We start from the raw sequence: 25886 nt of genomic DNA, 5'->3' as shown, positions 1-25886 counted from the left end.
TAGGTGACCATGGTGCCATCCCTCGGTAACCCTGAACCTGAGATGCTTCCTCCAGATTCTTAGCAGGATGATGAATGCCCTCTACACTGACAGAAACCCTTCCTGTAACCATTTTGAGCAGCGTGAGGAGTCTTAATCAGTGCTGTATCTATGCCCTTAGACTCTGTGCAATAAGTCAGAGTCTGCCATGCATGGCTCGCCTTTTTGACCATAAAACACTCATAGTGCATTGTCTGTCACTTTCTGGCTTTAAAGTGCACTAAGGACTGAGACTCTAGCAGCAGAGTCTGAGCTCTGCTTGATCAGCCTGCTTGGTTAGTTGATTTAGCACCTTGACCAAGTCTTTCTAGGATGTTTGACTCAGTACTCATAGAAACAGCAGTCATTTTCTCCTGCTGTTTCACTGGTTAGGGATGGGCATGGGGACAGCCTGTCTGAATCTTGTCAAACACCCCTGCATGAGTGGGGCCCCGGATGTCACCTGCTTGTTTTTCTGAGGATATGGCATGTCACCAGCTGCGGAGGCGGCTAGTGCAGGGTGTGTGAAGGCCTGCAGCCGTACCTTCTTCGGAAACGGCATTTCCCTAGGCCTGCACCATCCTGCAGACTTCCTGCAGGAGCTGGGGACCAGACCTTCATATCTTCTTGTCTTCTCTCCCTGAAATGCTTCTACTTCCCTCAGCTACTGCCTTTTTTCCAGCCCCTGAGCACCCTTCCTGCTTCTAGGACCCCTCTGTGCTCCTGCAGCATCCTACCACACTGGTCTGGGCCTGTTTATCACAACCTGTTTATGCCATCAGCATCCCAGCAGAGTACAAGGGCCTCTGTCTGCATCCCACCTGGTGCAGGGCACAAGGGATGCAGGGGAGGCCTGCAGTGGGTTCTTGTTGGTGATGGAGCTGTGTGTATTCCCCTAGGCGTGCTGTTTGCCCAGAAACCCGTGGTCCACCTCATCACAGGCCCTGCTGGCCAGAGTGTCGTCGGCAGCACCTCCGGTGGCAGCAGTAGCAGTGGCGGCTCTCACTGCTCACAGAGTCCTACCTCGTCCCGGGGCACCCCCAGTGCGGAGCCCTCCACCAGCTGGTCCCTCTGACGGCAGCGCCCAGCTGCCTCTGCCCTGCCCTCCAGCCAGGAGTGGCAGAAGCTGCCGCACAGAATTTACCTCGTCTCATGGAGCCCAATGTTCAGGGACTGGGTGTGTCCATCTGTCCAGGCTCCATTCAGGTCCTGCTGTCCTCTGGGGGCAGGGAGAGGTGGGCGGGGCAGGACCGGGCAGCGTTGTCCAATCAGGGATCATCCTGGAGGCCTGGGCAGGGTTCTGGGTACCCTACTTCCTCCAGGGTCCCCGCCCACCTTCTACTCCGGGGGCACAGTGTATCGACAATCTGTAAGCCGACACGGGGCTGGACACCTCCACTTCCTTCCCCCTTAATTTATTTCCCTTTGCTTTCTGTCATCACCCCATTGTCATGGTCTCATCCTCTGCCTGGCCCCCAACAATTTTTAAATCCTGTGTGGCTGCTGAGGCCAAGTGCCTGCCTTTGTGGCTCTCAGCTGCTGAGTGTAGGCCTGGCCTTCCCAGCCCACCTGTCTGGTCTTGGTTGCCAGAGCCTGGGTCCCTCAAATCCAAGCCTGGCATCAGACCTTGGGGCTTCATGCCCCCCTCAGGTGGGAGAAACGTGAAATCACATGAGAGCAGGCTTCAGGCCCAGGCCTCTGGGCATCTGCCAGGAAGGAGGAAAGCTCGGGCTGCCTGGGCCCTAGTAGCTCCCTCCCAGGACCCCATGCAACCCTCCCTTACCTCAGGCTCCCCAGTTGCCCTTGTTGGCCATTCTCACTGTAGCTCCCTTGTCCCTGTCCTGTTGCCATCTCTGGGGGCCCTCTCCGCCCCACCAGCTCCAGATGTGCCGATATCAGGTCATTGAAATACCTCAGATTTGTAATTGTTGATGTTTGAGTCTTCAGGAAGTATTTGCATCTCTGAAATCTTTTTTATATGTGTTTTGCTGACTTTTGTTTTTTATTTGTTTTTTATTTTTAAATTTTTGTTGTTGCTGTTGTAGCACCAAAGAAATAAGAAATAAGAGCGGATCACCTCAGCCAGGCGCAGTTGGTGGCCAGCCCCTTGGCCCTGCCCTTGCCCCCTGGAAGGCAGAAGCAGGTAGAGTGACTCAGGGATCCCCGAGGCAGTAGGGTGGGACGGAGAGGCCTGCACTTGCCCGCAGGGCCAGAAACTGCACCAGTCCCAGGATGTCCTTGACCATGCCGCTGCCCCTACCCTTCCATGTGTGCCGTGGGCCCCGCTACCTGCTGGAGCCCATGGCCATGGTGTGGGAGTGGAGATGCCAGGGCTGGTGCAGGCTACTCCTGCCAGTAGACAGGGTGCCACTTGCACAGGCCATCTTAGCCAGGCACCTTCAGTGTTCAGAACGCTGCCACTGTGACTCCTGGGCTCAGGGCCCCACTCAGTCCTGTCCAGGAAGAGAAAGGGAAACCAGAAGCTCGTGCATAGACATACCTCAGCCTGGCCAGTCACTCTGCTGACCTGCGCCTCGGCCCTGCCCTGGCCCTCCACGTGCCTGTGCATGCACACGCATGCATGTGCCCACACAGCCCATCCACCCACGCACTGCACGCTGCCCTCCTCTGCCTGCACAAACCTTGCCCTCCCAGCACAGGTGGGCCGTGGTAGGGAAGGGATGAGGCTCTGGTGCCAGTGCAGAGGTCCGGTGGCCAGCGCTGACCTACCTCCCTCTGGAATATGTCAGACACTTGGCCAGAGTGTCCTTCTCAGGGTTTGGTCACGAAGGATGGACTCTCCCGCCCAGAGGATGCAGGGGTGCACACTGGGTCTCTGGTCATAGGCACTCCCCTTGTCCTTCCCCGGCCACTTGCCTGGCCTCTCCCTCAGTGCCCCTCAGTGCCCCAGCATGGGCCTGACCCAGGCAGAGCGCCCCTGGGGGTGCTTTGTCTCCCTTTCCATCTTCTTTGTATTCCAGCAGCAGTGTGGTAGCACACAGGTAGCCTAGGCAGTGAGTACATACCTCAGACGTCCTCGCAGCAAGTGTCTGTATATGTCGTGGTTCTTTTCTATCTTACATGTTTGAATGTTTATATTTCAATAAACCTCTACCTCTTCACATGGCAGGCCTCAGTTGCTTTGCTGACTCCTCCACTGCGAGAGCGCCTTCAGGTTGATGGGGCAAAGTGGCTGCTCCCTGTCCCTGGCTTCCCTGGCACTCCCATCCTTCCCAGAGCACTTGGTCGTGCTTATCTGCTGGTAACGGAGTGTTCAGTATGTGGCCTGGTCACCAAGACTGGCTCCAGTGAGTCACCGTGTCGTGACAGGCCCGAGCCCCAGGATATCTCCTTGGCACCTGCTGGGCCAGACAGTGGGAGAAAGCACAGCGTCTGGGCAAAGACTTGGGGTTCTTTGTTTGTTTACAATACTGGGAATTAAACCCAGGGTTTTAGACGTGAACTATACCTCCAACCTTTTTTATGTTTTAGTTTGAAATAGGGTCTTGTTAAGTTGCCCAGGCCACCCTGAAACTTGAGATCCTCCTCCCTCAGCCTCCTAGAGCTCTGGGATTATAGGTATGCACCATCATGCTCAGCTACAGACCAGTTCTTTAGGATCCTACATAATCTGGATTTGTTGTTTGGAGGGTGTGTGTGTGTGTTTGAGACAGGGTCTCACTATGCAGTTCAGGCTGGCCTTGAGCTCACTTTGTAGCCCAGGCTGGCCTCGAACTCGCAACAATCCTCCTGCCTCAGCCTCCTGAGTGCTGGGATTACAGGTGTGTGGCAACACACTCAGCTGGACTTTTTAATAGTAGGCTCTGTGGTCAGGGCAGCTGGGGCAGCTCAGCCGGCATCTCTAGAAGCTTTAAGAGGTGGCAGCATTACAACTGGAAGAGCAGGGCTGGTCTGTGTGAAACAGCAGCATCTGTGGTCAGTGCTGAGAGCCAAGGGTGGAGCCAAGGTTTGGAGAGAGCACTGCTGGCGCCAGGAGGGACCCAGGCTGAAGGACTTGGGTACCCGCTTCTAAGCCTCAAAAGATGTGTTTTGACTCAGACATAGGCTTGGGCTCTTTTAAGAGGGGGCCTGGAGCCAGGTGCCATGCTGGGTGTGGATCATCGGACAGACATACCAGGAGGATTCAGGCTAGACGCAGATTACTCAGCCTCTCTGCCCAGACACATACAAAGGTGAAGCCCTGGTGGCTGAAACAGCACTTGTGCACCTGCCTGTGCCACCCTCTATGGCAGGCTGGCAGAGACCTCTGTCTCTGCCATTGGAAGTGCTAGAAGGGTAGTGTCAGGACAGGTCTGAGCTGCTGCTTTTTGATACTGAAAATCTTTTTTTTTGTCTGAGACAGGGTCTCACTATGCAATTCAGGCTGGCCTTTGAGCTCACTTCATAGTCCAAGCTGGCCTCGAACTTGAAACAATCCTCCTGCCTCAGCCCCCTGAGTGCTGGGATTATAGGTGTGTACCACCATGCCTGGCGTGATACTGAGAATCTTTTATAGGAAATAACCAACACTTTAGTTCTTTGCTGGCACCCAGTCACAAGTATGATACCTCCTAGCTACCGGTCCCACGTGGATGGTTAGTGGGCCCCTCTGGGGTACAGAGGTGACGTGTCCTCCAGGGCCTTGATATGGGGGCAGGGGCACAGGGCCACTGTGGGGCCAGGCTAGGGGCAGCTGCTTAGTGAGGCCCTTTCAGGATGTAAGGATGGTGGGTGGTTGGATGGGTGGTTGGTTGGTTTTTAATGCTTAGTTATTAAGACAAAAGCAAAAGGAAGAATATGGAACAGGAACAAAGTCACAGACAGGCGCTCTGCCCAAGAGGAACTGCCCACAGTTCCACCTCAGTGGTGACCTGAGATGCCCAGGATGCGCTTGCACACCTCAGTGGCATGAGCTTCAGTGTCGTGTGGTGCTGCTTGGTCCTGGGCAGGACACTGGCCAGTGGGACTCATACCACACTGAGCGTGCAGTGGCCCCGGGGCTTGGGACTGTACTGCTGGATTTGTGCCCTGGACATGGGCAGGAGGGGCCGCACGTGCTGATGCCCTCAGCTCTGTACAGAGATTGGCAAGTTTCACTGTCTACCTTGTTCATAAGGTGGGACCGTTTTCTCCTTCTGCAAATGGTAAATGGACACAGAGAGGTTGAGCAGCAAGCCTGAGGGTTCACATCTCAGAGTTGGGGCACTAAGGCTCCCACTTGGTGCCTCACTTGGTGCCATCCTGTGAGTTACCCGCTCATTTTACAAACGAAGAAACTGAGGAACAGAAATGGGCTTGAGATCACAGATCTAGTCGTGGTACAGCTGGGCTCAGGCTCCAACGCAGCTGCCCTTGGCCTCTCCCCAACATGAGGACCCAGGAATGTCTGTACCCAGGTATCTGCTGTGCCACACTGCATCCAGCCAGGACTTTCCAGAGGCCCCTTAGCAGCTGCAAGGAAAGCTTTTCTGACAACACGCACTGACCACCCTCTCCCATGCACTTCGCAGAGCCAGCAGAAGGGAGGACTCCCACGTAAGCTGCACCTCTGATGCAAGGTAGGGGTTCTGTGTGTCACTGCTGGAGAAGGGACCTCTGAAGGGGCTTCTGAATGAGGCAAGGAGAGAAGGAATCAAGCAAGAGAAGTCAGAGCAGGGAGAGTACGAGGGCTGCTGAGCTCAGGCACCATGAGGTACAAGCTCCAGGAGCAGCAGGGGCGCAGGCACAGATGAGGCCAAAGGGAGCCAGGCATGGGTGCCACCTGCAGTCCTGACCTTAGGAGAATGAGGGAGAGGATCGCCAACACGGGAAACCTATGTCAAGAAACAATAATGCTCTCAAAAAAAGAAAAATAAGGCCAAGGTGGTAGAGTGGGCTGGTTCCCTACCAGGTGGGGCAGGTGAGGGAGGCTGGGCACCAGGGAAGGACAGTAGGGCAGCCTCTAGTTGGGAGTGTGTTACGGTGTAAATCCAAACTGCCACCCCAGAAGTGCCATATTTGGAGGTGTGGTCTGGGCAGGAGAGTGGGCTGCTAGAGGTGTGACCTGGAAGGGTGGACTCTGTCCCCAGTTCCTCAGTTCTGTGCTTTCTGGCCACCGTGGGGTGAGGAGCAGTCCTCTGCCAGGTGCTTTCCACCATGCTCTTTCAGCATTGGCGCCAGCTGCCCATGGGCTGAATCCTCTGAAGCCAAATCACAAATGCCAGCTATTCTGTCTCGGTGACAGAAAGTTAGCAAAGACAGAGTGGGTGTGTTTGCCCCTGCAGGGCTGTGAGCAAGTATCCGACAGGCAGGCAGAGGAGGGGTTTGTTGTCTCAGTCTTTCTGGTGAGTTCAGGGTATTTTTGCACTGCTGAGGTGGCACTTGGGCTCACACGTGCCATGCAAGCTCTCACCACAGAGCTGCTTCACAGTCCAGGACAGGGCCACCCTCGGGCAGCTGGGCTTCACGCTCCTCACAAGAAAGCCCAGAACTTAGGACCCTGAACCATGGAAGATGTCTCTCTAAAGGCCACCTCAAAGCTCAGCTTGATGTCTTCGTGCTGGGACCCCAGTTCTGCTCTGGGAGAGTCAGCTCCTTTTGCTCCACTGAAACCTAGTTCTCTCCACATGGTGAGGAACTGGGCGGCTGGCAGTTCCCAGGTTTTGTATGTCAGGCCTTCAGCCCTAGAATGACTGCTGGCTCAGGTCCCAACGATTCAGAAGGGGCACACAGGCCCCGCGGGCTCAGCACACAGCTTGGGAGCCAATAGGTGAGACTGGGATAGAGCTGGGGAAACCCAGTGGGGAAGGAGCAGTGCTGCAGGCCACCTCCTCTGCCCACATCTCTGCTTCTATCAGCAGTGGGAGGGAATGGAGCTATGACAGCTGCAGTCCCAGGTGTCAGGGCCTGCCTAACCAAGCTCTGTGGGGAGCATGCTCACAGCAGAGTGGAGAGAGGCGTGAGGAGAGAGAGAACCAAATGACCTCAAACCAACCTTGCCAGAGCCACTGAGGATAACAGTGCCCGTAGCTCAGAACAGGCAGTGTGACAAGAGTGGCCACCTTTCTGGGGCAGGTAGGAGACGGTCTTAGCTACTGTTGGGCTGTATGACCGAGAGCAAGTGATCACCCTTCTCTGGGCCATCTCCTGTGTGAAATAGCGTGGTATGACCAGAGGCACAGCAAATGGACACTCACTTTAAAATGTTCAAAGCCCAGCACACGAGGCCTTGGCTGGGAAGACTGAGGGCACTGTGCTGGCACCAGGCCACACAAGGACCCTGCACCTCCCGGCCAACCCTGGCCAGCTCCACACAGAATCAGGGACCTCAGCAATGCCAGGCATCTTGGGGCCCATGGCAGACATGGGGCAGGGAGAGATTTCTGCAGGGAGGCCCTGACCACAGTGTGGCTGTGACTGTCCCTGTGTGCTCTAGGCCACAGCCACCCCGCCGCCCAGCAAGTCCGCAGGCTCCCAGTTATCCTCAGTGCTCCTCTACTCTCCCGAGGGATACACAGGCACCCAGCCAGGGGAAGGGCAGCCGAGGCCCCAGCTGAGGACACCGTGGCACAGGGAGGCAGAGGTTGCTCCTCCCACCCTCTGAAGGCTCCTCAAATGCAACTTTCAGGGCTTTTGAAGTGGCTGGAGGTTCCAGTCCTCCCAGCCTAAGCCCTTGATGCTCGTGAAATAGCTTTTCCAACCTTTTCCCAAAAGGCCTCGGCGTGCAACTGGGGCCCCTGAGTTCCTCCCTTCAGGGACTCAAGGGTGAGGCGCCTGTCAGTGGAACAGCAAGCACAAGCCTGCACTGTCCTCAGCCATGGATGCATCCTACTGGACACTGTCGCCGCTGCTCACCACACCCCATTGTGTCTGAGCTGAGTAAGGCGCACAAACAAAGCCTTGCTCATTGGACACCAGGCCGTGACACAAGCCGCACTGCATCACCATGGCTCCGAGGTGTCACGTTAAGTGTCCCTGTCCATGTGCCGGTGTGCACTTCTGGGAGTGTACTTGTGTCTGGAACCTGTGCACCTCTGTCTGCAGTGCACATGTGCATTTGCCCAGGGAACAAACGAGTGTCAGGAAGAATGGGCAGGCTGCCATGAAAGTTGGGTGGACGCAGCCAGGGACACCTGAGCCCTGTTCTGTGTGTCACCGTGTCCCTCGCTTGTGCCACTTCTTACCTGGGTCACAGATACCTCTCCTGGCCTTCACACATGCTGCACCCCCCCCACAAAAAAATGCCTCATCTTCCTTCTCCGTGAGGGGCAGAGGCTTAGAAATCCTCCTGGCGACTTTGCTCTCTATTGCCCCCTACTCTGTCCACCTGCCACAATCCCTGTCCCTTCATCAGGCACATTAAGTGTAACTGCCCATTCCACAGCACTCCACAACTGCTTGCCCCAAGACACGCTTCAGAGGACCTTGATTCTCCTGTGCAGGAAGAGGGCCAGATGTGTAGTAAGTGCGAAATGAGTGAATGGATGAACAGAGAAGGGTGGAGCATGAGGAAAGGAGGCAGAGAAGGGAAGGAAGAATGGGATAAAGCTAGGGCATCCTGGGAAGGGGAAGAGACTAGCTGGCCTGCAGGAAGAAAGGCAGGCAGTGCGAGGGAAGGGGGACAGAGCACTCAGCTAGGAAGGCCCAGCCCACTCTGCCACTGCAGTCTGCAGGGCCGCCTCCTAAGTTTCTGCAGTGTGCTGGTGAAATAGGGTGGTCTGGGCACAGCATGGACCCCAGCCTACCCCTTTTCAGTGATTTCCTTCTGAGCTAGACATCCTCCCTACAGGTTACCTGGGAAGAGGGTAGGCACAGAGGCCTCCCTCATGGCCCCTAGGTCCCCAGAACCCCCATATCCTGGCCATGACCCCCCTCCCCCACCACCTCTGGGCTGGCAGTCGGGCTCAGCCGGGACTGGATGGCACAGGACTTCCCAGTGCCCCGTGAAAGAGCCAGAATGTGACAGTCAGAAGCACTGACGCCCAGGGGAGGGAGTCGGACTCTGGCTGAGACGGTTTGGGGCTCTGGGCTGGTTTCCCTCACCCAGCTGTGAGAGGCCAGCCCAGCTCCTGCCCACAGGGCCACGATACTGCCCACCCCTGCGTAGCCAGGAACATCTGAGTAGTGGCCCAAGCAGCTACCTACCAGGCGGCCTGTCCAGGCCACCTCAGTGCAGAGGGGTGGCTCTGCCGGTACCAAAGAGGGTGGGGCTCAAACTAGCCCCAGGCCTTTTCCCACACACATGTCCTAGAGCCCCGAGCACCCAGCCCTAAGCACATCTTCACATGCCAGCAACAGGTACCGGTTCTGTGACTGCCATGGGGACAGTACCTGTAGGGAGGCCCTGTTCCATGTGGTCTCTCCTGGTCTTTCTTTTCCATGTCCCCGGCATCCTTCACCCAGCCTCAGGCTCCCAGGAACAGAGCCAGGCTCCCTTGTCTCTGTCCCCAGGCGCAGGCAGGTACAGCCTGGCTCAGCCACTGCCCAGCACTCGTGGGGCTGCCCTGCCAGCCACCTGGACCCACCTGGTGACCACAGCAACTGCTTCCTCAGGGAACCTGTGTCCCGAGCCTGGGCAGTGTTCATAGTGGCCCTGTGTCCACCCCAGCTCTGTGCCTGGATCTGCAGGCCTGGCCCAGGGACCCTGTGGATACCCTCAGTGCCAACTACACCAAGTGGTCCTGGCAGGCCCTCAGTGAGCTCTTCCCTACCCTCTGGCCTTAGTTTCTCCACTTGCCCCAGAGGGGAGTTGGCTGGATGGTCATAGGGTCTTCCTAAATGTCAGAAGGGTCCCCTGGGGATGCCCAGAGCACCTGGGGCGGGCTGCAAGGCTAGTCCTCTGCCATACCAGGCAGGGGCACCCCCCACCAGGCAGGCCTACCCAGGTTTGCAGCCTCCAATGAAGTAGGGCGTGACCAACACTCTGGGCCCTGGCTGTCTATAAGGACCTACAGCTATAGCTTTTATCTGTCACTGCAGGCTCCAGATGTTCCCCCACAGCTGGGCTGACACCACCTCACCACCTCTCCTTGCAACTGCTGATGGCCTCAGACCCTGGGGTATGACAGAGCAGGGACCATGTGTATAGGGTGTGGAGTGGGATGTGGCAGGGAGCAGTGGACCCCAGAGCATCATCAGGCTCATATCTGGGTCACTAAAGGTGTGGGTGTCACAGGGTGGCCCGCAGGGATACCTGTGATGTCCCCAAGAAGCCTAGTCGTGCACAGCCTCCTCTTTCTCCAGGGTCTTTGCTGTCCCCAGGTGACGGCTTCTAAGGAAGCTCTTCTCTCCACTTTGCCTCCAGCCATGCCCAGCTGTGCCTCTCAGATCCACCACACAGCTCCAGGGCTGCCAGCCATAGAACTCTGCTCACCATGGCAGCCCTGTTGGGCACTCAGCCCCCTCTTCTTTAGATTCCCCAGATCCTGAGGACATACCAGGTGTGGGCACCAGCCCTGAACATGATGGCACTGTCATCCTGCCAAGGAGACCCTGCTTGCTCAGGGGACCTCCTGGGGACTGCAAGAAAGCAAGGGAGACTGGGGGAGATGATGGGGCCTCACTTCCTGATGCAGAGCCAGCACCTTACATCAGGCCTGGCGGAGCCTCAGCTGCATGGCGGCTTCTACAGCACCCAGGCCTGCTCTGCTAGTGCCGCTGGTGCTGCCTGCAGATACCTGGCTGGCTCTGCCAACTGCCCCCTGCTTTCTGCAGCCAGCCACTGGACCCAGCCAATCCCTGCTCACGTGCACTGATACAGTCCAGTGGCCAGAAGTGCCCAAGATAGCCAGGCCCTGGGGTTGAACGTGTACTTAACCCACGCCACCCCAGCCTGGCCCAAAGTGCTCCCTCCAGGATTTAGGACTCTGGCAAACCCCAGTCAGCCTCGGCCCCACTGAACATTCTCCCTCCCAACAGCTCCCATCTGCTGGGGACATTGACTATAGCAGCTGCTGCTCACCAGCCATAAACCTGTCCCATCCTCTCAGGCAGCTGGCGTGGGATGGGACAGATGCTCTAGAGTGCTCAGGCCATGCGAGGACCTAGGGAGGACTTAGCATTCCCACCAACGCCTCCTAGCATCAAAGCTGACCTTCCCCCATACATAATACTCCTTGTCCTGTTGCAGGAGCCTAGAGAGGGCAGGGTTAGGGCAGTATCTGGGGGCCGCTAGTTAGCTACGTTGTGCTCTGGGGGCCAGAAACCTGTACGACATCGCTGTTCCTGGCATCGGACAGCCTGGCCTGAGCAGCCTCTACACCCTCACTTGACTTGCCCTTGCCCACCCCAGCCCTTCCCCTTCAGGGTGGCGCCACCATCCACTTGGCCTCGGCCCCTGCACAGTCCGATCTTCTGTCTCAACTCCAGGATCCTGCGATGACTCCTGATCAAGTTGTCCCCACACGTCATCACTGTCCAGGGCCACACTAAAGCAAGCCAGGAGGCCTGGCCCTGCTCCCATGCCACATGCAACCTGGGATCAGACCCACAACTCCACCTTGACTGCACACTCTTCCCTGGTATAAGTGGGGACTCTCCAAAAATGGGGTGCCTGGCTTGGCTCCATGGGCTCACGCTCTGTGGGGCAGCTGGGTTGGACACAGGCCAGAATTCTAGTTATGGGGAGCCAGAGAAGGACACAAGCTGTGGGACACAAACGAGCCTGACTTCCTTTTGGGGAGCCCAGGAAGGCCTTTCAGGGCTTCTACCCTGGGGCTAAGACTCCAGGACGAGTCAGCTGTCCCCAGAGAGGGCAAATCAGGATGTGACAGACAGGAGAGTGCTGAGGTGGCAGGGTTAGGGGGGCACCAAGCAGCAGGTCCCAAGAGCCCAGGAGCAAATGGGATAGGAAGAGGGACAGGAGAGCTGCAGGGTTCAGGTACATGCAACACAAGGCATCTGCCTGGTGCTCTTGACCCATGCGGCAGACCTCAGCCAAGAGAGGACTTGGGCACAGCCGTGAGGACTGGGAAAAGAGCCTGGGTCTGACGCCAGGGAGCACTGCAGGAATGAGGTAAGGAGGAGAGAGTGGGAGGGCTAACCCAGCCTGATAAAGGAAACAAGTTCTAACGGTAGACTCCCGTAGAAGTCCTCCAGGCTGCCGCGTTTGGAGAGGACAGATGCTGGGCAAGGGCTCCTTTCCCGCCTGAGTGAAATAGGGACTGCTGGGTCCCCGCGGTGGGAAGCCTAACTTTCCCCGTCAGAGCGCAGATGGGACAGGACAGGAATCTCAGAGGACCTCCTCCCTAAACGGGGTCGGGGGCGGGGGGAGTAGGGAAGGAACCTGCAACCATGGAAACATCGGGCAACCCTATGTGGCGGGAGGAGACACCAGCGTCCTCCTACCTGTCCGGGCAGAGCAATCCCGCTGGTGTGGCCACTGCCCTGGGTTCCAGGCAGAGCAGCAGGTCTCCTGAACTTTTCAAAATTTTCCGGCTCCTGAGACAGCCCCTAAAGGAGGCAGGATCTAGGAGTAGGCCCAGCCAGGCTGGGTTCACCCCTGCACCTGAGCCAGCTCCCGACTCTCTACTGGGGGGGGTGCTTTTGGTTAGACAGGGTGGAGTCGGCTTGAGAGTGTGTTTGGCGGCCTCTGTCGTCCATGTTGTAGGGACAGTGCCGCTGATGGACATCTGCAGGCACTAAGCGCCCCTAGGGCCATGCTGCCAGACCCCGACGTCTGGGGGCACATCAGGAACAAAGGACTCGAGGCACAGCCCGGGTCTCAGACCTTGGCAGGGGCACTCCACAGAGCTGAGAACCCGGGGTTCCCGGAGCCAGGCTGAAGGCGGGGGCTGGAGGGGCTCCGGCGTGGCGTGGGGCAATTAAGCGCGCGTCCTGCAGGGGCCCCGGGCGAAGACGCGCCAAAGGGACGCCTCCAAACACACCGACGTCTCCGCCTCTGGGCGCCGCCCGGCCTGGGGAGTCGCGGGGAGCAGTTCGGTGACTTCGCACTGGCCGGACGGGGGCGCCCTGGGGCTGCAGGGCTCTCGAAGCCCGCGCCCGCCTGGAGAGGTCCCGCAAGGGACGCTTCATATGTGCCCGCGACCCCACCGGGGCTCTCTGCGCGCGGGACGGGGATGGCGGGGCCGTGGCTACACAGGGGGACGAACCCCGCGGTCCATGGGGTTCCAGGTATCCGCCCCGAGCACCCAGCCCGCCAGGGACGCGCGCCCGGCAGACTTCGAAGGACACGGCTGGGGACGTGCTGCGGCCTGGGACGTCCCCGGGGTGCTCCCGGAAGAAGCTGCCGCCGTTCCGGCGCCGACCAAGAGAGGGAGGTCAGTCCTCCAGGGCCTCCGAGTCCAGGGATAGAGCGGCCGGGCCGCGGGGATGGGTCCCGCGGGTGCCGGCGGCGCCTGCGCCATGCGAGTGGGCGGGGCCGCGGCGGGCGGAGGCCGGAGCCGGAAGCGGAAGTGGAGCGGGGAGCGGGGCCTAGACGCAGCCCGAGCCTGGGAGACGGTAAGTGGGCAGGGGCCCGCGGCGACGACGGCAACTGGGGTGAGTTAGCGGGCGGGTGGGCGCCGGGTCCCGGACCCAAGTGTGGATCCGGCCTGTTTCCTTTCTTTCTCCCCGCTGGCCCACCTCAGGCCGCGGCCCGACCTCTCACCCCTGACCTGCCGCCTCTCCCCGGAGGGCGGTCACTGCGGACCCCGGCTTCTGGGACCTGCGGCGTCGGGGGCGGAGCCCGGGCGTCCTCCGAGGCCCTGAGAGCGCCCTCCGGCCCCGGCCCGAGGTACCCGCGGGATGGACTCGCGTTTCGACCCAGGCGGGAGAAAGCGCTCCTGGCCCCTCACTCCCCGCCCGCGGCGCCGCCCGAGGTCGGATGCGGCCCAGCCTCGTCCCTGCCCGCGGCTGTCCTCGCGCCCCCGGCGGCGGTGACCCTGGCACTCGGGGCAGGAGGAGGGGAGGCTTGCGAGGCCGCAACCTCGGCCGTGTGCTGTGCTGACGGAGCCGCCCCGGGCCGGGGACCGGGCCACGCCGATGGTTGCAGTGCCCGGCCGGGAGGCCGGACTCTGGTTCCGGTGCCCTGATGGAAGTTGAGCCGGCCTCATGTGCCAGGCCCCGCTAAGGCAGGGTTGGCAGCCTCCCAGCGCCGCTCCCCGTGCCCTTGAGCAGGAGCAGTGCTTCGCCCGGCGGTAGCCTGCAAGGTGCGGGTCTGAGGCTGCAGTGCGGGGAGGGCAGCGCCTGCCAAAAATAACCCTAGGGCGCGGGATGGCAGGAAGCCGGGAGGCCGCGCTGACCTGGCTGGTGGTTCTTCTCGTTAGCCCAGTTCTCAGGCCAGGATCAGCAAGTAAGAAGCCGGCTGGGCCTGTGCTCGGAAAAATGCTGGCATTCGTGGCCTGGGTTCCTTTGCATGGCTGTTTTATACGTTGTCCAGAGCGGAGCCTCCCAAACGTAGGGTGGCCCTGAGCTTCTGTAAACAGTCTGTGTCCTGAGGCCTCCGGCTGGCCGCGGCCGTTCTCGGTGCCCCTGGGGGGGATGATGAAGGGTACAGGTGTTCCCCGTGTTTCTCTTGCCTGGAGTATTAGAGGAGAGACAGGGCCCCTGTCACTGCCTGTGTGTGGCACCTTCTGGCTGTCATTCTGGCCATCTTCTCTGCAGGCCAGGAGATGTTATCTCCGTTCTCCAGGCATGGTAACCAAGGCCTAGAGTGACTTGTGTAGGGTTACAAGGCCAGGAAATGTCGCCACTGGGATTTAATGGGGTTTTGCTGTGAGAACTCTGGCCTCCCAAGTGCTTGGGAAGAGCTTATAAAATAGGAAGGCATCTCTTGCAGCCCTGAAATACCACCTGGAGGTGTTTTGTTAATGAAAAGTTGTCTTAAGTAGATTTTGTGGACCCAGACCTGGAGCAGGCATTTGGTTTAGAGGACAGACATATTTAATTCCCACAAAACCTCCTAAAAGATTACTGTTCCCTTGCTTGAAGAGGAAGCTGAAGATTAGTTTAATAACTGGCCCAAAGGCAAACAGCTGGAAGTGGCTTAGCCATGATTCAGGTTGACATCTGACCCCAGAACTGTGACTTTCCACTCATGTAAACATATATGGACATGGAGTCTTCTGGCAACCTGGGGGGAGGCTTTGGCCTGGCGCGGCCTGGCTTGTGTCCTGCAAACCTAGTGTTTATCTGCCCGGCACACGCGGGCAGGAGCACACTTGTTGGTGGGAAGGCACGTGCCCCAGTCAGTGGGCGTCCTCCGGGTCAATTATCAAGATGAGATATAGTACTGCTTTTCATCCATAGCTTGGGCACCTGACCCAGTGTAATTGCAGGAAAACAGGGAGATATTAGTCATTTGATCAGGAAAATAACAAACCTAAGCTCTTGGGAAACTATCACTAATTTTACACAGCATTTGTCTCCAAGGATTGCCAGAGACCAGACTTCGCAGGTGTGTTGGGGGATGCTGGTGGAGAGTTTGAGGGCAGTGTCTCTTGGGATCCCAGAGAAGCTCCCCAGGCTTGGTCAGAGAATTCCTCAGCATCCTGTCCACTCTCCAGGAGCCTTTTCATCCTGCCCGACTGTGCCAGTGGGTTGGGGCAGCCTCTGGGTTTGGTAGGCGAGGCCAGGACCACCCAGGACTGAGGCTGGCTATGTACCGTGAAGGCTTGGAGAGAGGGTTGCCCACAAGTCTGGCCCAGCCAGTGAGGTGTCTGGCCAGGGTGGGGCCGGAGCTGTCCTCAGAGCCACCTTTTTCAGCTCTACCTAAGCCAGCCTGTCATTTCTGCAGTGGACATAAGTCCCAGCTGGACAGGGATAATGACCTGGATCCCTTTGTCCTGTCTGTCTGTGGAAAGAAGTCTACCAGCTAGCTTATCTTCTGACTACTTACTCCTGAGAAAGGAGGGAGAGGTTGCCAGAGGAGGAAGAGGGACAGTAGTGGTCTTGACAGGGAAAGACAAGGCACATGGTGTGTCATTACAGAAGGCCCAGCATGAGTGCTGAGACCCAGGATGGACTGGTGGAGGTTAGGCTGGCGCCCCAAGTCCACATCTACCTGGGTAGACTGTCAAGTGAGCTAAGGGGTGCTGGTGATCCCAGGTGCCTTTCTTAAGGGCTGTTCTATTTCTGCTCTACCCCCTCACCTGGACTTGGGCTCTTTCTCCCTTGGGTGGGATACAGTTTGGGGCCACAGCTTTGGCCCTTGGCTCCTGTGCACTCCGTGCCAGCAGCCTTCTGCCTGCCTCAGGCTCCCCAGAACGTTTGGACTCTGGGCCCATAATCAGGGAGGGAGCTAGGCACAGGAAACCCAGTTGTCTGAGTGCTTGGGCCCTCAGGCAAAGAAGTTGCCATTGTCTGCTGCTGAGCCATTGTGACCTCAGAGTTCTTGGTTGCTTCATAAAGCCCTGGGGAGGGGCTACCCCCAAACAGAACTGGGTCTCTTCTGGGAGCCCTGGTGCCTGTGCAGCCCCTGGCAGAGCGTGGGCTGTGCTGAGCTGGGCTCTCCTCCTCCTGGCCTAGATGCACCACTGTAAGCGATACCGCTCCCCCGAGCCGGACCAGTACCTGAGCTACCGCTGGAAGCGGCGACGGTCGTACAGCCGGGAGCGGGAACACGAAGGGAGACTGCGATACCCATCCCGCAGGGAGCCTCCCCCAAGGAGGTCCCGGTCCCGGAGGTGAGTGGCACTGGAGGGGGGACAAGGAGGGGTGAGGTTGTTCTAGCCTTGGGAGGTCCTAGGCTCCCCAAGGTGACCCCACTTCTATCTGGCACCCTGGAGCCCTGCTTGGCCTCATGGGCTCTCACACCGTCACACGTGCACTCTCAGGCACAGCACACCACCTCTTCCTCTTCTCCCTGCTCGTTGCCTCATTTTCTAGGTCAGCATTGCCCTTTCCAGGTGGGAATTAGAAATGGAGGCTCTGCCTTGGAAATACTAGGCTCCATCCCAGGCCCTAACAGGTCCCGGGCAGCTACCAGGTGTTGGTGTCCCAGAGGCCCTTGCCATGCTCACTTGTGCACCCACCTATGGCACTGGAGAGCTGGCCTTGGCCCTGCCTGCTGCCCCCTCCCCTGTACTGACAGGCTTTCCCCGAGAGCCCTTTGCAAGGCCCTAGCACAGGGCTTTGACTGGTGGGAACAAGGATTCCACCTGACTGATGTCCCCATGCCCCTCTTGGTAGCCATGACCGCCTACCCTACCAGAGGAGATACCGGGAGCACCGCGACAGTGATGCATACCGCTGCGAAGAGCGGAGCCCATCGTTTGGCGAGGACTGCTATGGATCCTCACGCTCCCGTCATCGGCGGCGGTCACGGGAGAGGGGGCCGTACCGGACCCGAAAGCACACCCACCACTGCCACAAACGCCGCACCAGGTCTTGTAGCAGCGCCTCCTCGGTGAGTGGTGGCCAAAGTGTGCTGGTTAGGCCCAAGGCCTGTCTTTTAGCCTCTCTCAGGTGGGCTGGTCTGGTGAGTACACCAGCCTGGCCGCGCTGCTGCGCCTGCACAAGTGTGTGCATGTGTGTGTGTGCAGTGTGCGTGTGTCATCTGGTCCAGGTGCAGGGCTGGGCAGGACACCTGGCTCTTTGTCCCCTCGCCCCTTGCCTGTGGCAACTTTGGGGCTCTGGCTCCGGCGCTGGCTGGTCCCCAGCCTGTCTGTGTCTCCACACGGCTCCAGACACAGGCTGTGTGGTGCAGGTGGCAGGGTGCTTCTTGGGGACCCGGTGGGGTTGTTGGTGTGACCTGGACTGCGCGGCCTCGCCCTCTCTCCTGAGGCTACGCTGTGTAGTGAGTGCCGTGCCAGGTGTGGACCACAGCCGCCTCTGAGGCCTCTTCTCCCTGTCTTTGCACAGAGGCAACTGCAGTATCTCCAGGGTGGGGGGCAGCATCTACTCGTCAGCTCTTGTTTTGTTTTGTTTTGGTGGCACTGGTGATTGAACCCAGAGCCTTGGGCTTGCTAATCAAGTGCTTTACCGTTGAGCTACATCCCCAGCCCTTTTTGGTTTTCGGTTTTTTATATGCGGGTCTGGCTACTTTGCCCTGACTGGTCTCAAATTCTTAGGTGCCACCAGTCCTCTTACCAGAGCCTTCTGAGGAGCAGGGACTAAGGGTGTGCACCACTGCGTTCTGTCAGGCAGCTCAGACCGGGAGCTTCACTTGCAACCTCCAGCTAGGTCTTCTTATGTCACTTGACCAGAGGGCCTTTGTGGCAGGGCAGTGGAGGAAACGATACAAAGGCTGGCAGCCTGGGTCTTGTCACAGGCCACACCAAGAGCGGGGCCTGGCCAGCTTCCTAGCATGGAGGGCCATACAAACGTCTGCTGACCCAGGAGCCCACACTGCACAGTGCCCTAAGGAAGGAAAGCCTGCTGTCTCTGGAGTTCGAGCTGTCCTCTCCCCTTCGCCCCATCCCTCTTCCCCACCTCCTCCCAATATGGGGGCCGTGGTGGGACCAGTGGGGGCCAGTGTTTTCTCTGCCGAGCTCGCTCTCTGATGTCTTTGAGTTGCTGTGGGTTCAAGTTTCCTCCCCGTGGGTGAGTCCAGCACGGCCTCATGGCTTCTGTGCAGCACCACGTGCCGCTGCGGGACAGCAGTGCAAGTCTGTGGCTCTGCTTTTCTTTTTGGTGCCCTGTGTTGTTGTGAGGCTTAGAGTGTTCCTGGCCTGTGAGCCGAATGAGGGCCAGGGTCGGAGGTGGCCCAGCCTTTGTGGCTCGCTGTGGTAGTTTCCTGTTCACAACTCGTACAGGCGGGCTGGCCATGGCAGGCTGTTGCTGCATTGTGGTTACTGCTGTCTGGGGCAGGCAGCAGTGTAGCTCCGTGTGGCAGCGTCGGCCTGGACAGGGCTGCAAGGGCTAGCGGAGGCAGGCAGAGACAGGCAGGATAGCCAGGCGTTGTTTGCAACTGACACTGGGTGGCCCTCCGACCAGGCTGTGGTTGGACTGGGCCTGGCTGGCCGTCTTCTTGCGCCGACCCTCCTTACTACATCTCCAGCTCTGGCCAGAGCCACTGCGGGAGGGTCCGGGCGGGGGACACCTGAAAGAGGAGGGAGTCAGGGCCGCACCTGTCCTCAGGGCTTGGCCCCTCGGCGGCAAGGCTGGCATCTTTCCACGCGCTTAGTGCTCAGCTCTTTGAGATAAAAATCCCAGTTTCTTTACGTACCTGTAGCTGTTTTACTTTTCTGTTTTTGAAGTCAGCTTGTGTCTTGACGTGTCCCTTGCAATATCCCTATCGTTATATATGCTGTGTGCCTTATGAAATGCTGGCATCTGGAAAATCCAACCAACCAACCCACCGGCTCCGCACCGTCTCCACCTCTGCCTTTGACTGACACTTCAATCTGTCAATCGGAACCGCCTACCATGCGATTGGTCGGATGGCGTTTCGGGGGGCGGTGCATGCAGAGAAGCCAACAGAGCAGTAAGCGCAGCAGCCGGAGTGTGGAAGATGACAAGGAGGGTCACCTGGTGTGCCGGATCGGCGATTGGCTCCAAGAGCGATGTACAGCCACCTTTCGTAAAACTTTACCTCTACTTCCTACTTCCCCTTGTTAGACAAGACCTCTCCCGCCTGGAGGGACCTCTAGTGTGTGTGGCGCCTTAGCGGGGCCACGAGTAATTGCCTGAATGACACAGATGCTAGCAACTTGTTTTTAAGAGTGTAGCAGTGAGAAAGAAGCCTTTTTTGTTTCTGAGAATTTGAATGCTGTGGACTTGCAGGAGCTGCCACCCCACTGCTGTCCAGACTCTCATGCCTAGCCTCTTCTCTCTCGTAGATGAGATCGTGGGCAACCTGGGCGAAGGCACCTTTGGCAAGGTGGTGGAGTGCCTGGACCACGCCAGGTGAGCAGGCAGGGTAGGGCTGGTGTGGGCCTACTCCTCTGAGAAGAGTAGGCGCTGATCTCCACATACTGGGCTTTGCTGATCTGAACTAAGCAGGGAATTTGTGGGATCCTTGGGTGTGTGAAGTTCCTCCCTGGGCGCTGCTGCTCAGTGAGTGGCTCCGCCCCATGGTCCTACTTCCCCAGGGCCTGGCGCTGCTTTCTGTGAGCGCTTTTAGGTTCTGGCCTATAGAGGGCTGGGCTGGACCTCACAGCCCACCTGTAGTCCCAGCTGAGAAACCTTCACATCCTCAGGGCCAGGGTCTCCTGCCATGCCTTGCATATTACTGTGAGTGGGCACCGTGCTCCATCCTGGGCCCAACAGGGCAGCACTTGTGTCCCCTCAGTGCTTTGTTAAGACTGCTCACCTCTACCTGAACCCCCTGCCTCAGTGGCCCTCTATAAACAGTTCGGTGCTTTAGCTACACAGTGCCAGGCTTCTCATTTGAGCAGTGCACCCTGATGGCCATTATTTTATTTTATTTTTTGGAGACAGGGTCTCATGGTAGTTTAGGGTAGCCTTGAACTCACTGTGTAGCCCAGGCTGGCCTCAAGACTGGTGGAGATCATCTTGCCTCAGCCTCCCAAGTGCTGGGATTATAGGCATGTGCCACCATACATGGCTAGCTGACCAGTATTTTAGAGATCAAAAGAAATGCTAAGGATTTGCCCACTACATCTTAACCACAGGGTATGGTCCAAAACTACATATTTTATGTGAGAAAGAAATTCATAGTAAAAATACACTGTCATTAATTTCTTTTAAAGTGCCCCCCACACCCCACTCAGAACACATCCCATTATTGGAAATGCTTTTTGGTGTATTTTTTCCCCGTGTGGTGTAGTTCTGAGGTGTAATCGGAAACACAGGTGGGGTATATAGCTCAGTGGCACAAGCACCTGCCTGGCAAGTGCAAGGTCCTGAGTTCAATTCCTGGTACCCACTCCAAAAAAAGAATGCAGAAACACAGTGCATGCTGCTCCTGGGCCCCATCCAGTGGAAAGACAGCCTCATAAAAACATCACCGTGCATCTTCAACCACCTTACTCACCAGATATGGCACCATGTAACTTCTAGTTGTTTCCCCAAAGTCAGAATAACCATGAAAGGGAAATGTTTAAATCAGTTCAGGACATGGGGGCAGCCAGGACAGGACAAAGACATTCATGACAGGACTTCCATAACTGCTTTGAGAGGATTCATGGCAATGTGTCTTTCACTGTAATTTTCTATAATTTAAACACATACTATATTTTTCAATCACACCTGTATTGTGGTAGAGTTGAGTACTATGGACTCCCACATTAAAAGGGCTGCTTACAAAGGACAGTTGGTTCTGGGAGTCAGCCATTCCCAGAGCCACAAGATAAAGCAGTGGACTTTCCTTTACCCCAGCGCCCAATTCTTCTCCCAGTTCACCTCCCCAGGCAGGTGCTTGTGCCACTGAGCTATATCCCAGGCCTGTTTCTTGGACCCAGCGTGGCCTGGAAGGTTAAGGCCAGGACCAGTGGGCATAGAGATAACTGTATAGTGACAGACCCAAGAACTGTGTGGTACATGGCAGCCAGGCTGTGTGGCTCTGCCACTCTGAGTAGCTGGAGGTCACTAGGACGTAGGTACAGACTCCAGGGAGCCTTGAGGGGGTGCAGAGGGAGCATGCAGGGCTGCTTCACAAGGCAGAACTAAGCAGTGAGCCCGCAGGCCTGTAGGACTACTCTGAATGAGATGCGTCCTGCATTGTGGACTGCGGAGCTGCAGAGGTGGTTTGGAGGGCAGAGCCTAGTAGGGTGTCTTCCTCCAGTCCCCATGCCAGTTGGCCAGCTGGGGAAGGAAGAGGGGGGTTGGAGAGAGCTGTGGTGAAGAGGGTGGTGTGGCCTTGCTGGGGAGACCCCACTCCTGGCACCTGAGCTCTCCCTGGCCTCTGCTCCAGCTCTCTGGCCTATGGACATGCTGGGCAGGAGGGCTGCCTGGCCTACAGGATGAGCCCCTGGTCGTCTTCCTTCGCCCTGCTGGAGGCAGAAAGGCCTAAGCCTGTACTACAGCAGGCTGAGGCAGGAGGACAGCTTGATGCTGGTGGGCAGAGGCCAGGCATGCCTGGTCCTCAGGGTCACTCTCCCCAGGGCAGGCCTCTTCTGCTGTGTCAGGGTCTTGGAGTTGGGGTAGAGGTTGGGCAGAGCTGGCCAGCTGCTGAGAACTTGTGTTTCCTTACTGGGTCCTAGAGGGAAATCCCAGGTCGCCCTGAAGATCATCCGCAACGTGGGCAAGTACCGGGAGGCCGCCCGGCTGGAAATCAACGTCCTCAAGAAAATCAAGGAGAAGGACAAGGAAAACAAGTTGTGAGTCTACAGGGGAGGGAGGGAAATCTACAGGGCACAAACTGTGCCAGCCCTAGCTGGTGGGCAAGCAAGCTTGCTTCAGGGCCTCCATGTGTCAGTCCTGTTCCACCTCACAGCTGTGTCCTGAGACAGGGAATGAAGCAGGCCCAGCCCCACACTGGGGAGGACTCCGCCTAAAGGGCACCTCCAGGACAGATACCCAACTCACCTCTCCCCAGCGCTGCCTCAGCCTGCCAGGGGCATCCTGTGTGCTGGGCTCCTCCCCATCTGCAGTGGATGCACTGGGCCTGGAACCCCTGGGCCCCTGCAGCAGGGACCCTGTCCAACTGTTTTCTCCATGTGTCTGAGCACCAGGGTGCGTGGCTGCAAGGGGTGGTGGCCCCCAGCACAGCCTAAGCCTCCACTCTCTCTCCAGTCTGTGTGTGTTGATGTCTGACTGGTTCAACTTCCATGGCCACATGTGCATCGCCTTTGAGCTCCTGGGCAAGAACACCTTCGAGTTCCTGAAGGAGAACAACTTCCAGCCTTACCCCCTCCCCCATGTCCGGCACATGGCCTACCAGCTCTGCCACGCCCTCAGGTGTAAGTGTGCACAGGCATGGGGTGGCCCAATGCTCTGAAGCCTCATTCTGGGTAGGACTCTTGCAGGGGAGGGCAGAAGAAGGGGGACCTTTGGGCCCTCAGGAACCAGAAAGGGGCTCTAGGGCTGACACAGCTCCTGCCTCCCACCTTCACAAAGAGGACAGAAGCTGGAGCTATGTCCAGGTCCCCCATAGAAACTGTCTACCAGACCCAATGTCTATCACTCATATGCCTGCCAGCCTCAAAGGGCAGATTTGGTGGCATCAGTGCTTGGCCCTGTTAGGTTTGTGACCGCTAAGATAGTGAGGAGAGGTCCCTGGAGAGGAGGATGATGGATGCAAAGCTTGGATGTGTGGGGTCTGCAGAGGTGGCAGGGAAAAGGACCCACAAGTTTGAGGGGCAGCTCTGAAGGCCTGGCCCTGCTGAAATTTGGGAAGTGAGGGCTTGTGTGGGGCCCAGGCCACACACTGGAGGGTCTGTGGTGCCCAGTGGGAGCCCCGAGCTGCAAATGCTAATGGCAGGAAACCACTGTTAGTGGGACACGGGCAGGCGGGAGGCTGCCCTGGCTTGAACAAGAAGAGTTTGCTTTCATTTTAAATGGGCCCAAAAATTCTGCTTCTGGTGCTGGGCTGTGGTGGAGTCCAGCAAGAAGGCCTAGACTCTGTACAGGCGAGGTGGAGGAAAGTGTTTTGGAAGAGAAACCTCCCTCTCCTGTCTCAAGCCTTTTTTTCTTCCTGGTACTGGGATCAAACCCAACCATTTTTAGAACTGTTTGAGACAGGGTCTTGCTAAGTTGCCCTGGCAGGACTAACTTGTTATTTTCCTGTCTCAGCCTCCCTGCATGCTGAGATTACATGTGTGCGCCCTAGCTTCCTTGGTCCTTCTAAAGGCAGGATCCTCAAGCTCTTGAGAGGGAAGCTAGCAAAAGGCTAGTTTTGATCTGGCTCTCTGCTAGAGCAGAGGACTAGGGTCTCAGCCTGCCTCCCTCTTCCTCCACTCCCAGTTCTACATGAGAACCAGTTGACCCACACAGACTTGAAGCCAGAGAACATCCTGTTCGTGAACTCGGAGTTCGAAACCCTCTACAATGAGCATAAGGTAGGGCACAGTGGGGAGGGTGCACCCAGCCCCAGGGTGGGCACTCTGGATACAGGCTCACCCGGCCAGCCACCCTGCCTTTTAGAGCTGTGAGGAGAAGTCGGTGAAGAACACCAGCATCCGAGTGGCCGACTTTGGCAGTGCCACATTTGACCATGAGCATCACACAACCATCGTGGCCACCCGGCACTACCGCCCACCCGAGGTCATCCTGGGTGAGTGAGGCCCCGCCAGCCGTGTCACACAGAGCAGCTGTGGGGACACGAGCAGAAGCGGGGTGGCATCCCTGTCAGGCCAGGTCTTACCACCCCTCCCTCGGCTTGCAGAGCTGGGCTGGGCACAGCCCTGCGACGTCTGGAGCATCGGCTGTATCCTCTTTGAGTACTACCGCGGCTTCACACTCTTCCAGGTACGCTGCGCTGCCTCTCCTGGTGCAAGAAAAGGGAGGCATCTTCCTCTTGGGTGGCAAGGAAAGGAGATTGGGTGGGAGTGAGTTCTAGCAAGGGCAGAGTAAGGTGACAAGGACTGGCCATGGCCTGGGGACAGGGCTGGCACCTGCCTTACAGTGGCAGGTTTGTGCCTCTTGGGGGAGGATGACCTGTCCTGTCTGTTCTGTCCTGGCCTTCTGCAGACCCACGAAAACCGAGAGCACTTGGTGATGATGGAGAAGATTCTGGGCCCCATCCCATCACACATGATTCACCGCACCAGGTGAGGATGCTCGCTCCCTTGGGCTGTAGCAGGCAGTGGGCCACAGGTACCAGACCCACCCTCCCATGGTCCTGGCACCTCTACTTCTACCACTTGACACCCCACCCCCCTGAATTTCAGGAAGCAGAAATATTTCTACAAAGGGGGCCTGGTTTGGGATGAGAACAGCTCAGATGGCCGGTATGTGAAGGAGAACTGCAAACCTCTGAAGGTCAGTTTCTGGCTTCCCCTGGCTCACCTCATGCTGAAGAGACCTCAGGCACTGGGCAGATGCTTTTGCACTCCAGCTCGGGGTCAGCATCTGGCATTGGTGGCTTCCTGCAGCCTCCCCAAGGGGCCCTTAGCACAACCCCTTGGCCTACTGGGTGGCCAAGAACTTAATTGGGGAGTACCAGAGGAGCCTGGTGCCTCTAAGAGACTGCTGCTTCCTATTCTCCTCTCAATTTTGGGGACACGTAGGCAGGACTGAGGCGAGGGGGAAGGGTGACCTAAACCTGGCCAGGAACTGCACTTGCCACGCTGGACAAGTGGGTCTGCAGAGGTGGTTTCTATCCACTGGTCAGGACTTTGCATTTGCATGTGGGGTAGAGGTGACAGCCCATCAAGATACCCAGTAGCCTAGGTTTCAAGTGAACATTAGAGCTCAGGTGTGGAAGGAATGGAGCTGCTGTTGTCCCAGAGAGCAGAAGTAGAGTCCTCCCAGGAGGACTCAGGTTTGGCAAGGCCTCCTAGCAGCGAGGGGACTGGAGTAGCTCCCACCACCCACCATCACAGCAGACACCTTATGTCCCTGAGCAGAGTTACATGCTCCAAGATTCACTGGAGCACGTGCAGCTGTTCGACCTGATGCGGAGGATGTTAGAATTCGACCCTGCACAACGCATCACACTGGCAGAGGCCCTGCTGCACCCTTTCTTCTCGGGCCTCACCCCCGAGGAGCGGTGCTTCCACACCAGCCGAAACCCCAGCAGATGACAGGAGCGGCCTGCACACCAGGAGGGGGAGGAGGACTGGGCTCCTTTCTCCAGCCTCTGCCACCGGCCTCAAGGCCAGAGCCACCAATGAACAGTGCAATGTGAAGGAAGGCAGGAGCTGCAGGACACCCAGCTGCCAGAAAGCACAGATTTGACCCGAGCTATTTATATGTTGTAAAGTTATAATAAAATGTTTCTTACTGTTTGTAACCCCTGGTACCAGTGTGTCCATCTCCAGGCTCCTGACCTTACTAATAAAGTCTAATTAGCAGCTCAGCCTGTGGATAGCTACCTGTGGACTGGCCAAGCACAGAGGGTAAGCGAGGTGGTGACCCATGCTGGGGCAGCCCCAGGCCCAGTGGCA

The 25886-nt window shown here is 57.7% G+C and overlaps 3 protein-coding genes across 7 annotated transcripts in view; 2 read left to right on the top strand and 1 right to left on the bottom strand.

The window, feature by feature from the left end:
- Nucleotides 1-3147, top strand: part of Arid3b (AT rich interactive domain 3B (BRIGHT-like)) — a 46001-nt gene extending 42854 nt beyond the window's left edge. For all 3 annotated transcript variants that reach the window (XM_013518994.1, XM_013518993.1, XM_005393554.2), the window contains exon 9: nucleotides 918-3147. In XM_013518994.1, coding sequence (XP_013374448.1) covers nucleotides 918-1093 — 176 coding nt within the window. In that variant the 3' untranslated portion in view covers nucleotides 1094-3147. The remainder of the gene's footprint in view (nucleotides 1-917) is intronic.
- A 9842-nt stretch (nucleotides 3148-12989) lies between these two features.
- Nucleotides 12990-25798, top strand: Clk3 (CDC-like kinase 3). 3 transcript variants are annotated; one of them, XM_005393551.2, is made up of 13 exons: nucleotides 12990-13274; nucleotides 16462-16619; nucleotides 17125-17341; nucleotides 19345-19441; nucleotides 19716-19782; nucleotides 22041-22157; nucleotides 22573-22739; nucleotides 23743-23837; nucleotides 23923-24052; nucleotides 24164-24246; nucleotides 24469-24548; nucleotides 24669-24759; nucleotides 25347-25798. In XM_005393551.2, the coding sequence occupies exons 1-13, from the start codon at nucleotides 13074-13076 to the stop codon at nucleotides 25521-25523; spliced, it is 1680 nt and encodes a 559-aa protein (XP_005393608.1). In that variant the 5' UTR covers nucleotides 12990-13073; the 3' UTR covers nucleotides 25524-25798. The 3 variants fall into 3 exon arrangements, with proteins under 3 accessions (XP_005393608.1, XP_005393609.1, XP_005393610.1); XM_005393552.2 differs by lacking the exon at nucleotides 12990-13274 and adding an exon at nucleotides 13385-13455; XM_005393553.2 differs by lacking the exon at nucleotides 12990-13274 and adding an exon at nucleotides 13432-13494.
- LOC102011927 lies at nucleotides 13501-16452 on the bottom strand. The gene is made up of 2 exons (XM_005393550.1): nucleotides 16086-16452; nucleotides 13501-14513 (listed from the first exon to the last, which is right to left on the bottom strand). Exons 1-2 carry the CDS (start codon nucleotides 16338-16340, stop codon nucleotides 13635-13637), a joined length of 1134 nt encoding a protein of 377 aa, XP_005393607.1. The 5' UTR covers nucleotides 16341-16452; the 3' UTR covers nucleotides 13501-13634.
- Nucleotides 25799-25886: the final 88 nt, after the last annotated feature.

Source organism: Chinchilla lanigera, unplaced genomic scaffold (genome assembly GCF_000276665.1).
Source record: "Chinchilla lanigera isolate Chin_1 unplaced genomic scaffold, ChiLan1.0 scaffold00049, whole genome shotgun sequence".
Classification (NCBI taxonomy): domain Eukaryota; kingdom Metazoa; phylum Chordata; class Mammalia; order Rodentia; family Chinchillidae; genus Chinchilla; species Chinchilla lanigera.
This window is presented reverse-complemented; position numbering and strand designations above follow the sequence as displayed.

Coding starts and splice junctions, on each gene's coding strand:
- LOC102011927 (XM_005393550.1), bottom strand. CDS start 16,340: ATGAAGCAACCAAGAACTCTGAGGTCACAATGGCTCAGCAGCAGACAA. Junction 14,514..16,085: donor GAGAAAGAGCCCAAGTCCAG/GTGAGGGGGTAG, acceptor CTAATACTCCAG/GCAAGAGAAACACGGGGAAC.
- Clk3 (XM_005393551.2), top strand. CDS start 13,074: ATGGCGGGGCCGTGGCTACACAGGGGGACGAACCCCGCGGTCCATGGG. Junction 22,740..23,742: donor GCTCTGCCACGCCCTCAGGT/GTAAGTGTGCAC, acceptor CTCCACTCCCAG/TTCTACATGAGAACCAGTTG. Junction 23,838..23,922: donor CCCTCTACAATGAGCATAAG/GTAGGGCACAGT, acceptor CCTGCCTTTTAG/AGCTGTGAGGAGAAGTCGGT.